At 48.2% G+C, this 18158-nt stretch overlaps 1 protein-coding gene across 5 annotated transcripts in view; it reads left to right on the top strand.

Moving 5' to 3' along the window:
• Nucleotides 1–18158, top strand: part of CENPE (centromere protein E) — a 1295748-nt gene that overhangs the window by 1068057 nt on the left and 209533 nt on the right. For all 5 annotated transcript variants that reach the window (XM_069241483.1, XM_069241500.1, XM_069241509.1 and 2 more), the window contains one exon: nucleotides 1659–1874. In XM_069241483.1, coding sequence (XP_069097584.1) covers nucleotides 1659–1874 — 216 coding nt within the window. The remainder of the gene's footprint in view (nucleotides 1–1658; nucleotides 1875–18158) is intronic.

The raw sequence follows: 18158 nt of genomic DNA on the forward strand, positions 1-18158 counted from the left end.
AGGCCGTAGAGAAATCAATAAACACTGCATATACTGTTCTCCCCCCTTATCTGAACCTATTTTTTTTTTAATGTGCTACATATGTGGTAGGGGGCGATATTGTCCTACCTAGAGACCTGCTGAAACATTGTAACAGAGCTGTCGCCAAAGTGTGACATCTGGCAGAAAAACCAAGTGTGTCCAGAAATTCTCTGGTCTTCCGGGAGACAAATTTGACTGCGAAAAGGATTTATTATGAAGTACTGTAGCAGAGCTAACAATGGCATCTGGGTTATTGAACACTAAATGAAATAACATAGTCCACATTCGCATATTTAGTCTTGAGTATCATAGCAGCCACTCCTCTTCTCTCCAGTCCTTGAAAGGAGCCTGATAACTTGTTGTATCCATGTGAATGGAACATAAGATTGACGAGTTGAAACGTTTAATGTTCAGGGGCCTTGAAATGTGTGCACATAGTTATATATGCCACAGCTGGTCTAGAGCTGCAGAATGGATGCAAAATTGATGCCAACTTGGCTGTTTTGTCCTCCAATTTTTTGCTGCCACATCAAAACAGTAAGCATATGCCTCCAAGTCATGTAATGAGCTCCTAGCAGCTGCGTGTTGCTGCTGTGATGCTGTGAACAGGCAAGGACAGTGGCATAAGCTGTTTGTCAGTATGTGTGCATGAGTGCAAGAGAAGGGCAGCACAAGCCACGGACAGCTGCAGGAGATAAACTACTTTATCCTCCTGTACCCAGGGCAACAATACACAAGAGATTGTAAAAATAGGAAAATCCTGTGATCTTTTATGGACAAGCATTAGAATTAGTGCCTCAGGAAGCTTCACTGGCTCCCCATTCACAAATGCAGCCAATCCAAACTTCTCACGCACACATAGAAAGCCATACACAACACTAGAATATCTGTACAGCCTATGAGACTTACACCAACCCACCAGACACCTACGCTCTACCTCACTTTGACTCACACACACTCCCTACATCTGTAAAAGCAAAACTGGAGGCCGCTCATTTTCCTACATTGCACCCAAGACATGGAACAACTTCCTTCAACACATCAGAGCCTCCTCCTCACTTCTTGAGTTCCGCAAGTAGCTGAAGACCTGGCTCTTCATATAAGCACCCTGGGACCACACACCTTGCCCAGGCTCCTGAATACCCTCTCAGGTGATTAGTATGAAATACAAATCAACATAACATAAGGGGGATGCTCAGAAAAAAGCCAGTGGCGGAAGAGGACAGACGCAGAGGCCACACTTTCTCTGTATTATCTATATATTTATTTTTGGGGGTGGGAGGTTGATGTATGCATGACATGTGGTCGCAGTCAACATAAGCTCCCTAGCCAGATATAAAAATGGACAGAATGCTAGTATTTCTGACTTGGATAGTCATGGCCATATTCTTGCAGTGTTAATCTTAAAATGGTAGTCTTAATTTGAATGTTGGCTTTTGCGGTCCAGAGGGATGACGTGTTATTACAGCTGTGAAGGTTAATAACAAATGAGGAAACAGTATTTCAGTGAAAGAACTTGCATTGCAAAGTCTCAACACTCCTTCCCCGCCACTCCTCTAGTATCACCCCTTTCAGACTGAAAAATACGCTACTGTTGTGTCCTGGATTTCATAACCTTTGACTTTTGTTATAAACAGGTGCTTCTGGAAAAGTTCTCCTGCATGTTTACGGAGTACAACAACTACCTGGATAGGTTTTCCCAGGACCTGCACAAAGAGGTCATCTCTCAAAAAGAACTTATGGATGCTGTGAATGCTTCTCTTTCATCCACATTATCCCGGCCATTTGAAAGGTTAAAGGCTGATAATCTGAAGCTAAACTCTCAAATCCAGACTGTTGTGAATAAACTTAAGGTAAATGTCAAACAGATAGATGTTGTGGTATGAACTTGTGACATAATGTTGTCTGTTTTTGTTCTTCGATGTGCCTGACTTAGGAGTGGTGGTACTTCCCCACTGTTTTGTAAGACTTCTGAGATAGTATGTAAGAACGTGGAGTATAAATAGATTTACTCTGATCATTTTGTCCTGTGCCTCTTAAAGTGTCTACACTCGACACTGTGTACTTTTAGGCCGAGCATAAGCGTTCAACCTCGTGTATACTTTTAGTATACTTCTTATGGCTTAAGGTGATTTCATTTGTTGGTTGCAGTGACCTTTAAAAATTCTTGCTTGCTAGTGGTCAGGTCTGGTTTTTTTTCCCCCTCCTTTTTCTGTTTCAGGGCATTGACCAACTACTGTATTATTCCACTTTGGTTTCTTTATCTGTTGCTTTGATGGACTACTTTTGTAATTTCTTTGTTGCTCACATTTCACTGAGGGGTTTTAGGCTGGTAGCTGCCTGCGCTTTATTGCAGCATTCCCTTCCCCCTACCTCCTCCTGTGTTGCTGACCTTTGTTTTGGCTTTATTCCAGGGCTGTCCTCATTTTTATTTGGCTCCTAAAATCCGCTTATTTTACAAAAGAAACACCCGGTGCCCAAACATTTAGCTCACTTCTCACGAAAGCCACAAGATGTTATTTCTGGTAGAATGTAGCTAAACCTAGAAGCAATGATGTGAAACTTGAAGAGCCTCATCTGGAGTCTCTCTCTCTGTCCAGGCCTCCTCCCTGCCATCCCTCAGAGACCTCCGCACACAGGGCATTGCTTATCACCTTTGTTGCGGCCATAAATCTTCCCAGGCTGCTATGCTATTGGTAACCTAATTAGAGCTTTGTTGAAATGTGAGGCAAAAATGCTTGCAAGACTTTTCATTCCGTTAACATAAAAAGAAAAATACTTTTCCAGCCTTATTTTCCAATTTCCGTTCACATTTACAGTCATCTTTTCGTCTCTCCTCAAGGGCTTGTGATTTCTGATGTCAGTAGCCACCTGTGACCACCAAAACATGACTCGAAAAGATGAAATTATGAGGCAGGGTTGAGCAATTTATATAGCAAGAAAAGTCCAGTTCTGAATTTATAATGCCAATAACTCTAACTCAAGAAAATCCTAGACCTATTTCATTGCAAATACTTGTTTTCTTTTGTTATAAAGTTCCCTGTTTTTCTGTTTGACAAACTAGTTAATTTTCAGAATAACAATCAACGGCCTAAATATTGTTAATTGCTTAGCACAGTTATTGAAAGATTTAAATTATTTTGGTCTTGAATACATATTGTAGTAGTTATTTTGTATTTTAGAGTGTCAGTGTGTTTTGACTGTAGTACATTAGGATCCTGCTAACCAGGACCCCAGAGTCTGTGCTTTCTTTCCTAAATTTGTTTGCTTGGTAAGTTTTACACCCAACAATTGGCATACTGGTGCATCCATGTATGTCCCTAGTATATGGTACTTGGGTGCCCAGGTCGGTTTACACCAGGGGTCCCCCATCGGCTACAGAATGTATTATGCCATCCAAGGAAGCCCATGCAAACTGTCTGCAGGCCTGCCATTGTAGCCTACGTGAAATGGTGCATGCATCTTTCACTTTTGAAAGAAGCTTCCCTTATATTGCCGTCACTGCACTTGGACACTGTAAGCAACCCCTATGGTAGGTCCTTCAGCCCAAGGAACAGGGTGCATGGTCCGGAGTGTGAGAGCACCCCTGCATGAGCATAGGTGGCTCTACAAACACCAGACTCCATTCCCTGGGATTTGTAAGTGCAGGGAAGCCATTTTAAGGTATGTAGTGGACACTGGGCACAGGAGTAGTCCAACTACATAATGGCTTCTCCGAACCTAGGCATGTTTGGTATCAAACATGTTGGAATCATGCAACTACAACGATTCCAGTGCTAGTTGCATGAAAACCACTCTGTACTCTGGGGGTTCCTTAGCGAATCCCCCAGATCTGCCTGTAAAGTCTTGCAGGGTCTGCCTTCCAGCCCACGCTGCTGCAGACCCCCAGGCACTGTTCTGCCCCCCTGCTGCTGAGCCTAACTCAAGTGGGGGAAGGCAGAACAAAGGGCTTCCTCTAGGAGGGAGGTGTGGCCTCCTTTCTTTTAGAACTAGGTGTCTGGGGTGGGGTGTCCTGTGAGTGCCACAGAGCTGCTTTGAAAGGCATGTTTGGTGCCCTCCTTCCATATACTGGTTTGCACCAGTGCAGAAATCCCCAGTTCCCGCTCTGGCCCGAAACCATACAAAGAACAGGGGAGTGACCACCCCCCGTCTAGCTCCTCCCCTAGGCAGGTGCATTAAGCTCTGCCAGGTAGCCACTTGATTCTGCCATCTTGGAAGTAAGATGAGCAGAGGCCCCTGGGAGCATCTGACTGGTTAGGCCAGATAGATGATGTCCCTGACCCCTCTGATAGGTGGGTCACAGCAGATAATGACTAACCCCCTTTTAGGGTTACTTAAGGGCTCCACCAAGGGTGGGTCCCCAGATTCGTCGAGCAAGACTCTGCAAGGAACACTCTGCAAGACATCTTCTACTCCTGGCCTCCAGAACAGCTGCTGGTCTGCATTAGGAATTTCAACAAGACTGTATTTAGTTGGGTGGGATCCCACTACAATGTTGTTTCTTCAGCTCCTGCAAGACTTCTGCAGCATCTGGGGCTGTGCATTCTCCAGGGTCACAAGGACTCTGTTTGCATCCAAGAAGCAAGAAGGAATCTCCCTTGGAGTGAAGGAGTCTCTCCCCTGCATCCACAGGCACCTTAAGACGACCAGCTGGTGGATCCTGCTGTCCCACAGACTTTGAAAGGCTCTGCAACACTTGGGAGGTGGTAGGCCCTTGCTGTACCAACTGGAACGGAACCCCTGTGCACCGGATCTGCTGCTCTTACCCAGGCTTGTTGAGATCTTCAAGCTCCAAGAAGCCCCAGCCTCCAGCACTTTACAACTCCAAGGCTAGTTTCCTCTCTGCAACCCCTGCAGCGTGGGACTTCAGTTTTGTTGTGCTACTGAGTCCTCCCAGAGACTCCTTGTGCCTGCTGCCAGTGGGTCACTCGTGGGGGCTCCAACGATTCCTTCTGGTTCTCTTGAATGCTGAGGGCCAGCCCTGACTCCTCTCCAAGTCAAAGGGTTGAGTCTTGCTGGTCCCCAAAATCCTGCAAACATCATGCAACTTCTTATTGCATTTGTCAATACTTGTTGGTGGTCCTGCTGACCACTGACCCTCCTGCAATCCGGTGACTGACATGGGACATCTCATAGGTGACTCCAAAGATCTTTTTTTGTCCCCTAGACTTCGCAGCTGGACTTGATCCTTCACTGACCTGCAGATCTTCTTCTCCAAGAGGGTGAGCATTGCCTACCTGCCCTCCTGGACATCTCCGAGTGGTCTGGACGCTACTCTTCTTTTTCAGGTTCTTCACGTCCCAAATCCACCATTGGATCCCACTGACCTGGTCCACGGATTGCTACAAAAACTGGACAACCAAGGCTCCCATTTACTCCAACAAGGGCTTCTGATGTCACTTCACCCCTGTGCATCTGGGCTCCCTGGTGTAGGTACTCTAATCGTCTGGGTGTCAAAGTGGTAGGGGCACTATTCAACCTTCCTTGTGCCAACTAGTTTCGTCAGGGTCCTCTGGGAAAGGTCGTGAATCCTGAAAATTTCAACCGCGACGGTTCTGGGTTAGCCTATGGGACGCCTAGCTCGAGAACTGCTCTGCACCCATGCGCCTGTGGGATTTCTGATACTTACCTCTGGTAATTCCTTTCTCCCCCCAGCCCTTGGGATTCTAACACACTTACCTTGGTTGGGCACCTCCATTCTTATACCACTTTCTTATATATTTTCTTATATGAATTGCTCACCACCACTACCCCTAGAGAGCTTTGGTTATCTAGGCACCAAAACAGTATCACTAAGGGTTTCCCGATCTCGGTATAGGGTGCTACACCATAGGTGTACACCATAAACTGTGCCAGTCTGCTACAGTCATCATTGCATATTTCATGTACATTGTTAAATGGTTTAGGGCAGTGCTTGATGTGAGCTGCTGAGGTCCAGGAGCCCTCATCTGACTGGATCTGTAAGATTTTCTGGAGCAGTACCCTGGTGCACCGTTAGGTGACATTGATCGGCTCTGTGTCTGTCGTCTGCATTGTCTATGCCGGATATGACATAACGGCTTCTGTATAGGTGCCACCGAGACGTCTGTTTTTTTCTAACCACACCAGCTATACTCTGATGCGGAGAGAGCTACCCCTCAGTCAGTTTTTGAATGGCTTGTTTTGACTTTTTGTCACGTTCTTTTCGGGTTTCACAGGGATGCCTTTTAGGGAAACTGGATTCAGGCCTGGCGGGTCATGTCATAGGGCGATGTCCGTGATGGATCAGCACTTCCTGTCTCTTTGGTTTCTGGAGTGCGACCATGACCCGAGGTCATGCTCAGAATGCTGGGACATTCATCAGAAGGCTTAGAGGGAGCGGTCCCTGATGCTGATGGCAGTCCAGTTCTCAACCCTGTGCAAGGTGAGATCCTGGTTGAGAGGAAGGTCCCAAGATCGGTTGCGGATGTAGGAAGCTGGCCCTCTATGTAGTGGGCAAAACTAGGCACACTGTCAGGGGGCCGGGGCAACCACATGTTGGTTTACAAATAGGTGAGCCAGGAGCTGTGTGTAAAAGTGCCCTTGGATAAAGGAGGTAGGTATTGTTGAGGGCCACTTGCAGGTCAGCAGGGGCCCTGGTGGGAGGTCCTGGTGGTTTCTGAAGTCCCTCGTCTGGGGCTTCCTCCTGGTCCTTTTTCAATCCAGAATGGACTGTCCTTCTGGTCTGACGTTAGGCGCTCAGTGCCTGGTGCTATTGCACGGTTCAGCCACTACAGGCCACAGTGCCACCAAACTTGGCACTCTTGCAGGTTTTGTCATCTGCTCCGCTAGCAATTCATTACATCAAACAGCTGGGTTTTGCAGATAGTCCAAAGGGGCTACTCTCTCCCCTTCAAGACAACACATCCATCCATGCCGTCATCCTACAATCTGCTGATGGAGGATCATGTGTCCCTTCTCCGTGAGGACGCTATGGCCAATAGAGCCATAGAGATGATTCCTGTGCCAGAAGTATGCTGTTGGTTACTGTTTCAGCTCCTTTCTGGTTCCCAAAATGAGCAAAGGTCTTCACTCTGTACTAGACCTTTGGTCCCTCAATCTGTTCCTCAAGAAGAAGTTCAGGATGCTCAGTTTGGCTCAGGTTCTGTCTGCCCTAGACCCAGGAGACTGGATGGTAGAGCTGGACTTGCAGGATGCTTATTTTCTTGCTCCCTTTGGTCTTTTCAGTGCCCCTTTGGGTGTTTACCAAGGTGATGCTAGTGGTCGCAGTTCATCTGTGAAGATCAGAGATTTCAGTCTTCCCCTATTTAGCCGACTAGCTGTTGAAGGTGGGCTTGCCCCAGGCTGTCTTCTGCCATTTCCAGACTACAGCAGACCTCCTCCATTTGCTGGGGTTAAGTATAAACATGCCAAAGTCACACCAACTCCCTCTCAGATGCTCCCTTTCATCTGAGCTTTTCTGGACACAGTGCAGTTTTCAGAACTATTCTCCAGAGCAGAGAGTCCAGGATATTCAAGCTTTGATATTGATGTGTCAGCCCCTGTCCTGGATTTTAATGAGAATGACTGAGGCTGCTGTCTCTCTCCGGAGATGGAACCTCCAACTGGGAGAGATGGAGGTCAGAGGCATTTGGTCTCTGGCAGAAACAGGCCACCACATGAACCTATTGGAGCTCTGTGCGACCTGGCTGGCATTGAAAGACCCTCTTTCCTCCATCAAGGGAAAGAGAGTGCAGGTGTTCACGGAAAATACCACCTCCATGTCGTACTGCAACAAGCACGGCAGTGTGGGGTTGTGGAGCCTTTGTCAAAAGGCTTTGCGCCTCTGGACATGGCTGGAACAGGGCATATACCAGGTGGTTCAACATCTGGCCAGCCCTCTCAGCGCCAGAGAGGACAAACTCAGCCATCGATGCAGAGCCTATCCCTAATGGCATCTCCTTCCGGAGGTGGCACAAGGTCTCTTTCAGTAGTGGGGAGAGCCTTGGTTAGATCTTTTCGCCTCTGCAGAGAACACGCAATGTCAGCTGTTTTACGCATTGGAGTTTCCAAGGCGGCACTCGCTCGGAGACGCTTATTGTCTCGAGTGCAACTCCGGACTCCTTTACACCTTTCCACCTATACCACTAATGCCCAGAGTTCTCAAGAAGATTAGGAAAGACCGGGCCCAAGTCATCTTGGTGGCTCTGAACTGGGCACGGAGAGTATGATATCCAGAGCTATTGAGCATGGCCACCGATCCTCCACTCAAGACTGCCTCTTCGGGAGGATCTTCTGTCGCAGCAACAGGGGATGGTTCTCCACCCAAATCTGTCCAAATTCCACCTTCATGCGTGGAGATTGAGCGGCGTCAGTTGACGACTGTTTATCTTCCACCTGAAGTCTGAGATGTTATCTTGGCAGCCAGGCGTCCTTCTACCAAACCGGTATACACCGGTCGTTGGCATGAATTTGTGGCATGGTGTACCAACAAATCTGTTGTTCCCCTCTCTGTTTCGCTATCTGAGGTTCTTTTGCTCATTCCTGCTTTGGGCACCCTTAAAGGATATTTATCTGTCATTTTGGCCTTTCTTAGACTACCTGATCAGCCCTCATTCTTTAAATCTCCTATTGTGAATAGATTCCTGAAGTGTCCCACCCATTTATTTCCTCCCACTCCATTTATCATGCCTCAGTGGGACCTCAAGCTTGTCCTTACTTACTTAATATGTACTCCCTTTGAGCCGTTGCACAATTGCCCTTTACGGCTCATCACTTTCAAGACTGTCTCTTGTTGCCATCACTTCCTCTCAGAGAGTGAGTGAGCTTCAAGCTCTTTCTTCCAAGCCACCATTCATGTCTGTGCTCCCTGACAAAGTGGTGTTGCACACTAAGGCTTCCTTCCCTCCCAAGGTTGTTATGCCTTTTCATGCAGGCCAGTCCATCACCTTGCCTACTTTTTATGCACTCCAACATCCTTCCCATTAGGAGGAGAGTCTCCATCGTATGGACCCAAAAAGAGTGTTGGCATTCTATCTAAATCATACTAAAGATTTCCAGGTGGACGATCAACTCTATGGGTATGTGGGTGCAAAGAAAGTGAAGGCGGTGGAAAAACATAACCTCACTCAATGGGTACTTCTTTGCATCAAGCTGTGCTGTGCTTTTGTCGAAGAAGCAACCCCCTGAGGGCTTGGGCGCTCATTCCACCAGAGCAACTGCTGTTTCCATTGTGTTAGCACGTGGAGTTCCTGTCCTGGATATCTGCCAGGCAGCTATGTGGGCATCCCTGCACACATTTACTAAACATTACTGCCTGGACAGCCAGGTCCGTTGGGACAGCTACTTTGGTTGTTCGGTCCTGCAGGACTTTCTAGTATGATCTTGGTTCGCAGCCCACCTCAGAGGAGGCATTGCATGGGTATCTATTCTAAGGTAAGGAATCTGCAACTAGAAGTCTCTATAAGATGTACAAGTTACTTATCTTCGGTAACAAATTATCTGGTAGACATATTCCAGTTGCAGATTCCTTACCGACCCACCCATCCTTCCAGCTTGCAAACTGACTTCTAGACACAGGGATTCACCCTCAGTTCCTTAGCTCTGGTGCAGCAATCTGTGTTCTTAGCGGCTCTGCGCTTTGGCGTGGAAAAGTCATGAAAAGAAACTGATGTCACTGCGCTGAGGCAGCGTCTATGTATTACTCCTGAAGTCATCACAGTGACTAGGACGCCCGTGGAGTCGACCGATGCCACTTACCGACGGGCAAGGGTATTGCTCAAAGAAAAATTCTCCAGATCCAGTCTGCCGCCTGGGGGAAAATTCTAAGGTAAGGAATCTGAAACTAGAATATGTCTCTACCAGATATTTTGTTACAGAAGGTAAGGAACCTGTACTTCAAAGCAGTCTGGTGGTGCTCAGAGACTGTGCCCACCCCAGCCCATAGACACCTAATACACATGGGGAGGTGGTCTCACCTCTCCCTTGCAGGAAATCCTTTGTTCTGCCGCCTTATGCTTGAGGCAGGTTCACCAGCAGGAGGGCAGAACAGTGCTTGGGGTGGACAGTAGAGTGGGCTAGCAGCCAGTCCCCAGAAGGCTGCACAGGCAGAACTGGGGGATCCTCTAAAGAACCCCTGAGTCCAGTGGATCATGCAACTCGCACTGGAATTCGTGTAATTGCATATTTCCAGCATATTTGATACCAAACATGCCTAGGTACGTAGAAGCCGTTATGTAGTTGGACCACTCGTGTTGACCATTGTCCACTACATACCTTAAGATGGTTTCCCCGCATGTAGAAAGCCCAGGGAATGGAGTCTGGAGTTTGTAGGGGTACCCTGCTCATGCAAGGGTACCCTCACACTTAGGGACATGCACCCTGTCATTGGATTGAATGGCCTACCAGAGGGGTGACTTATAGTATCTAAATGCAGTGACCAGGATATAAGGCAAGCCTTATATCTCAAGTGAACGGTGCATGCACCATTTCACACAGGCTGCAATGGCAGGCCTGCAGACAAAGTTTGCATGGTCTCCCATGAGTGGCATAATACATGCTGCAGCCCATGGGAGACCCCTGGTGTACCAATGCCCTAGATTTCTAAGTACCTCATACTAGGGTCATACATAGGTGCACCAGTATTCCAATTGTGGGTGTAAAGTGTTCCAGCAGCCAAATTTAGGGGAGAGTGCACAGACACTAGGGTCCTCATTAGCAGGATCCTGGTGATCTACAGTCTAAACATATTGACATCAGGCAAAAGGTGGGGTTAACCATGATAGAAAGATGGTACTTTGCTACACCCAGGATTGGCTGCAGAACCATCAGTCTTAGTCACAGTCAGTCATCCCATTCCATTTAGCCCCACAAGAAGTTGAAGAGGTCTTCAACTTTGCCCCGTTCGTCAAAGACATCCGATGAGGCAGCGTCGGTACTCGATGTCTGGCTCTGTGTTTGAGCCTGTGCCTCAGTCGTCTTCGTGCCTCCCTGAGTTTCCTACAGCTGGAGCGACCCCGCCTAACTTTGAGAATTTTATGAAGACATGTACTTCATGTGTGTGCATCTGTCCATGCCTGAGCACCTTCAGACCCTGCAGATGTAGGAGGAGCCTCTACTTGTCTTCCGCCGGTGGGTTCACCCTCTGCACCAGTCTGGCTCCTTGGAACCACAAATGGATCCGGTCCGTTGTCACTTGAGTCACTTCGACCTTCCCAGGCACCAGCCCTGCTGCCAACTTTCCTGCCACTGCCGGTCTCCATCTTTGACACAGAGGCGAATGGGCGTCGTCTGATGCTGACTCTGGTGATGACTGGATTCACACCATCCAGGTCGGAGCCGGAGTCCTATTCCTGTGGGCTAGGACTTAAGGAAGATTGAGAGGGCCACTGGACCCTTGTTGAATACCAGCCCCTAGGATACCTGGTGTGAGGATCTGGCGAATGCCAGTGAACTGACCATCCCATCCCTCTTCCCCCCCCCCCCCCATGATACTAGCTTGGTCTCTCCTCCTACCGTGGCTATGGAGGAGGGAGCCTCATTTGCTGTAGTAGTGAAGAGGACTGCCAATGTCCTGGACTGTCTGTTGCCCTTCTTGGCTGTCAAGACAAACTTCTTGACAGTTGCTTCAGCCAGGAGACACCCTATTAGAACTGCTTTGGCTGATAAATGAAGCCCTCATAAATGTCCTAATCGAGATTTGGTCCAAGGCCTGCACAGGAGCTCCTGTGAACAAGAAAGGAGAAAATTGCTTGCCACCATCGCCCCACCCCAGGGGAACCCAATTTCCTCACACAGCACCCCACCCAGAGGGTTTGGTGGTCCAAGCCTCCACTTCCTGAGTAAATCCTAGTGCATTTCCTATCACCTCACGGGATAAAGGATCCAAAAGCCTGGACACCTTGGGCAAGAAATTTTCTTCCGCCAGCCTGTCTCTGTGGTCGGTGAAGACCGCATACCTTTGGGGCTGTTAGTCCCATTCACTCTGGGATTTGGTGGAACAGGTGTGGCCTATGATCCTGGAAGAGGCCCGGGCCATACTCTCAAGCTATTGCTGATGGGAGAGGTGCAGCTAAGTTCACAATCTGATATGAGCCGGACATAACCAGCTCGGTAGGCAGAACGGTTTCTTCAGTGTCCTTACAGTGACCTGTCTGGCTGAGGATGACTGGCTTTTCTGAGGATGTCCAGGCTTCATCTCCTGGACATGTCCCTTGTTCCCCTTTGGAGACAAGGTGGCCTCAATCTTTGAGCGCTTCAAGGAAAGCAGAGCTAAGAACATGTCATTGGGCCTTTCAATAACCCCTTGCCAGCCCCTGTCCGCCCTTCCCTCTTTTTGTTGCCACAAAAGGGGCTTTCAACTGCTCGCTACCCACCCAGCCGCCAAGGCTCCAACTTACCAGCCCTTGCAAGGAGGAAGACTCAAAGCCTGCAAACGCCCCCCTCCCAAACCCCATATCGACAACCCCCACTCCCCCCAAGAAGCCATAGCCTCCAAGTCTTTCATATGCCTTCCGACCATCATGGGCACCCAGTGATAGAGAGGATATGCCATCGCCTGCACCACTGGAGGTCAATAACATCTGACAGCTGGGTTCTCCAGATTGTCTGGAGGGTCTTCTCCCTCACGTTTGTGACCATGCATCCACCCATGCTACCCACTTGCAACAGGCTGACAGAGTACCATCTTTCCGTACTCCACCAGGAAGAGGCAGCTTTTTTGGCCTAAAGAACCATGGAGAAGGTGCTGGCAGTAGAAGTTAGTCATGGTTGCTATTTCCGCTACTTTCTGGTGCCAAAGAAGGATAAAGGCCTTCGTCCTATCCTATACCTCCACCCTCACAATTTCTTCCTGAAAAAGGAGGCATTCCAAATGCTAGTGTGCTCAAGTCCTGCCTGCCCTGGACCTGGGAGACTGGATGGTAGTGTTGGGTTTGCAGGACCCATGCTGTCACATTCCCGTGCTACCTGCCCACAGACATTACCATACCTGCTGTTTGGGGTAGGGCACTAGCCCCTTCAGTTCATGGTGTTCCCATTTGGCTTATTAGCGCCCCTCGGATGTTTCCGAAAGTGATGGCTGAAGTTGCAGCTCATCTACAGAGATCAGGGTGCCAGTCTTCCCTAATCTTGATGGCTGGATGTTGAAGGCGGACTTGTCCCTGGCAGTTGTCTCCCACCTCCACACTACAGCAGACTTCCTGGAGGACCCCTGGTGTACCAATCCCCTGGGTGCGAGAGAAGGCCTCTATTGTCATGATTAGCCCCTACTTTTTGCCAGATATTTGATGTAGTCTCAAAGTTGTTAGTGTCCAGGTTCCCTGCTAACCAGGTTCCCTGGGCCAGATCTCTTTTTCAAAACTTTTTGTGATACATTGACACAATTGCCAACACCTTTAGCTGGCAATATAAGTCCCTAGCAAATGGTACTTGGGTACCCAGGCTTGGGGTACTCAAGGTAGGCCTCTGAGGGCAGCAGCACAGATTGTGCTACCCTCCAGGGCCATGCATTGAGATGCACCCAGCACTGCCATTGCTGGCTGTGTCCTGGTGCAGTCCTAAAATGCACATTCGACAAGGCGCACAGCCTGTGTGCCCTGTCCACTCACATTGCATGCAATATAGATAGTTCACCCCCCTGGCATACCTCTAGCCCTAAGGCGCAGGGTGCACTACACTATGTGAGGACATAGCTGCATGAGCAATATGTCCTAGCCAAACCTGGGACATAGTGAATAGAGCAACCATTTTAAATACATGTGCCGGACACTGGTTAGTACAAGTTTCACATGATGGCCACTTTGAACCCTGGGTTGTTTAGTATCAAGCAACTCTGAATGGTAAATACAAACTGGTACCACGGTTTGATTTTTTTATTTTGTATTTGTTTTTTTACAAAATGTACCTGGGGTCACCTTAGAAATGCCCCCTCAAAAGCATACTATCCTGGCATGGTTACTGGCTTGTCACAACCAGCCCAAAACCCCCAGACTTGATTCTGGGACCCTGGGGTGAGAGATCCTGCTCTCTAGGTCTCAGAACAAAGTCCTTCCTGTTTGAGTTGTAAATACTGCCCTTCTGAGGAATGTGCACAGCCCTGAAAGCAAGCTTCAAAGGACTTCCCGCCCTTGAAACTTGACCCCCAAGCCTTCTGCTAGGAGCAGATGGTCACTCCAGTTTCAAATCCACACTTTTGGTGGGAGCAGCGGCGGGAAAAAAATACACAGAACAGGCAGAGTGGTCAGCCCCAGCTTGCACCACCCGTAAGGTGTTGCATGCAATATGACCTCTCCATTTCATTTACCTCCATCTTGCATGGAAGGAAAATAGCCAGTCAGGTGTATGGAAGTGACCTCTGCCCACAGAAAGTGGTCACTTAGTGCGTGTAGCCCCCCCCTAAGGTAGATGATCCATTGGTCACTACTAGGTATACCCTTGAAACGCCCCCTAAGTACAGTATTTAGTGTGAATCCCTAGACCAGAGATACAGATTCCAAGGTCACAAGAAGACCAGCAGCACAGAAGGCCCAAGGCTATAAAACTGAAGTCCTGCTGCACCAAGAGAAAGGTGCCAAACCCTGCCTGCTGCACCCAGGACTCGACAGATGCCGTTGAGGGGTTGTTCAGACATCGACCGGACTCTACAAACCCCCAGAGGACCTCAAATCTTTGAAAATCACCAAAGGTCTTCTTCCAGAGTGAAGGCACCGCTCTCCTGCAACCTGGACCCAAGAACCAGTGAAGTCCAGTTCACTGACCAGCTGCTGACCAAGGAACCGGATGCTGCAGCTAGTCCACCCAACGGACCATGAGGACAAAACCTACAAGTATGCTAAGTTTGGTGGCACTGCGACCTCCATTGGCTGAAATGTGCAATATCACCAGGTATTGACCACCTAAAGTCAGATACCCAGAAGGACAGTCCACCCCTGACTGAAAAAGGACCAGGAGGAAGCCCCAGTTGAGGTACTACAGAAACCACCAGCACCTCCCACCAGAATGCCCCTGCTGACCTGCAAGCGACTCTCAAAGTGACCTACCTCCTTTATTCACCTTTATGCACAGCTCCTGGCTCACCGATATGCTCTGCTCCTGGCTGCACTATGCTCTGTACCGAAGATCCAGCTGTGCCCCAAGGGTCTCCCACCACTTGCCACCTTGACACCTGCCTGACTTACCTTGAAGTTCACCTGTGCAGCGCCTTTTCAAGTGGCCTCTGTCTGTGACCTGGCACCAGCTACAATGATAATTCAGCTGCTGCTCCCGTCAGGAACCGAGAGTTGCCCACACTTCTCCAACTGGTCCGTAGGCCCACCAACAGGGCCCACCTTCAACTTAGCTGCAAGAGGAAACCTTAGTATAAGCACTGCTTGACCTTTATGTATTTTTGAAGTATTTTCTCCATTGATCTCATTGGTGCGTAATTACGCACATAACTGAGACATTTCCCAAACTTTAAAAATTCATAACTTAAAGTATTTAGCCGATTTTGATGATCTTGGTCTTAAAAAGTTTATAAAACTCTGAAGTATTTTTTCCAAATTGGTCTAGAGTTTTTCTGAGTGTGTCTTACTTTATTAATACTGTGAGTACAACAAATGCTTTTCACTTCTCCACCATTAGCCTAACTGCTTGACCAAGCTACCCTACAAATTAGAGCATTCGGTGATATCGTTTTTACCTCTGTAAACCAACGTGTGGTTGCCCGGACACTCTGCACAGTGTGCTTAGTTTTGAAAACTACATAAAGAGCCAGCCTCCTACACTGGGTGCCTACGTACTGTATACTAGGGACTGACATGGATGCACCAGTATGCCAATTGTAGGGTGTAAACGTTGTCTTGCAAATAAATTTAGGGTAGAGAGCACAGACAGCTGGGGTCCTGGTTAGAAGGGCCTCAGGGTACTACAGTCTAAACATACGGACACCAGGCAAAAAGTGTGGATGACTGTGCCAGAAAGGTGCTACTTTTCTACACTCAACACCAAGGGAGAGCTTTCCGATCTGGTCCAGATTTCAGAGGAGACTTCAAAAGTTCTGCAGTGCTGGCTGCAGGACTGTGATTGGGTCAGCAGCCGACACCTCTCCTTACACCACCCAGAGCTCATAGTGTTGACTGATGCTTTGCTTCTGGTTTGAGGAAACCATCTGGGAGAGGTAGAGATCAGAAGATTCTGACTTCGGTGGAGTCAGGCTCCATATTAAGAGCTGTGAGCCACCTGCTTGGCGTTGAATGCCTTCCTTCCATCCATCAAAGGGCTCACAGTGAACAATGCCACCGTGTGGTATTGTAACCAGCAGGGTGAGGTGGGATTGTGGACCCTGTGACAGCGTGCTTGGCGTCTCTGGATGTGGCTTGATAGCTCAAGGATGTTGCACAACACCTTGAGGGTTCCAAGAATACCTGAGCAGGTAAACAGCCATCAATGCCTTGCGTCTCACAAATGGTAGTTATATTCACAGATGGCACAGGGTCTTTTCCACAAATGAGAACCCTGGCTCAATCTATTTGCCACTTCAGAGAACGCGCAATGTCAGCTGAGCGCATGACATAATTGACTCCTCAAGGAAATTGTGGTAACTCAGGTCTCATCCGTTTCTCTCAGTTACATTGGTCTCACATACACCATGACAAATAGAGGCAGTATATGTTTCAATAAGGTTTTAATGAAGCAACAGCATCTTAGATAACAAAGCGTGTGCTGCAATAACCAGGACGATACAACATGACAGAATTAGAATTGTGTTAAGGAGAGTGAAGCATAGAAATAAGGCTACCATATTGTCACTAGAGTCAATAGAGTAAGTCCTACCTAGGCTATAATAGAACACAGCATGTTAAGCTCTAGTTCTGCCCTTCAGGTTCCCCTGGGAAGACATCATTCCCCATACCTGAGCAAAGGCCTGAAGTCTGCACAAGCAGCTGTAGCAAAGTGTTCAGCAATCAACATACAGTTGTGGTCCTCTGGCTGGAATCGCTCTCTAACATGTAATGGACAAGGAAGTGTTTTTATAACAAAGCAGCTGATGTTCTGATAAAATGACCCTACTTAAAGATGTGTGGTTTTTCTATGAATACCGGAGACAAAACTTTTACCACGTTCACTGGCAACCTATCTTACTGCAACCTTGAAAGAAGCACAGAGTCAACAAGAATGTCTTGTTTGAGAACGTAGTGCTGGCTTAGGTGAAAACAGCTAGTTAGAGAGGAATAAAACAAGACTGCAAAAGTGGCTACTGTTAAAATAATAAATGAAGCTGAATAAAATAGATCTAGGCTATAGTGCACAGCGGCAGGCCTAGTATGCTAAAATAACATCCATGGAGCTATAACTAAAATGGCTTCACAACAGTGTGAAGCACCTCCCCCCGGGACAGGCTTTGTTTCTGACCACAGAGTGCACTAAGGCACTCACTCCATGTGGTCAAACCCGTCTGGAAGTGGCAGGCTGGCACAGACCGGTAAGCCTCGCACTAGCAGTTGGGCTAACATACAGGGGCCATCTCTAATATGCCCTCTGTGTGCATTTTTTAATAATTGGAGGGATTATTGTGTTGAGAAGTTTGAGACCAAACTTTTCCAGTATTCAATGTAGCCAATATGGTGCTGTGGAGTTCGTTTTTGACAAACTCCTAGACCATATACTAGTTATGGCTACCCTGCACTTAGAATGTCCAACAATTTGCTTAGACACTGTAGGGTCATAGTGCCCATGCAGCAGGCCCTCACCTGTGGTATAGTGCACCCTGCCTTAGGGTTGTAAGGCCTGCTGGAGGGGTGACTTACCTATGCCACAGGCAGTGGTTTGTGGGCATGTTACCCTAAGGGGAGTGCCATGTCGACTTTTTCTTTTCTCCCCACCAGCACACACAAGCTGCAAAGCTGTGTGCATGTACTGAGTGAGGGGTCCCTGAGGGTGGCATAATACATGCTGCAGCCCTTAGGGACCTTCCCTGGCCACAGAGCCCTTGGTACCAGGGTTACCATTTACAAGGGACTTAACTGTGTGCCAGGGCTGTGCCAATTGTGGAAACAAAGGTACAGTTTTAGGGAAAGAACACTGGTGCTGGGGCCTGGTTAGCAGGGTCCCAGCACACTTCCAGTCAAAGCTGACATCAACACTAGGTAAAATGCAGGTGGGGGGGGGAGAAGACCATGCCAACAGTGGCATTTTCCTAC

This window comes from Pleurodeles waltl, chromosome 1_2, assembly GCF_031143425.1.
Source record: "Pleurodeles waltl isolate 20211129_DDA chromosome 1_2, aPleWal1.hap1.20221129, whole genome shotgun sequence".
NCBI classification, from domain to species: domain Eukaryota; kingdom Metazoa; phylum Chordata; class Amphibia; order Caudata; family Salamandridae; genus Pleurodeles; species Pleurodeles waltl.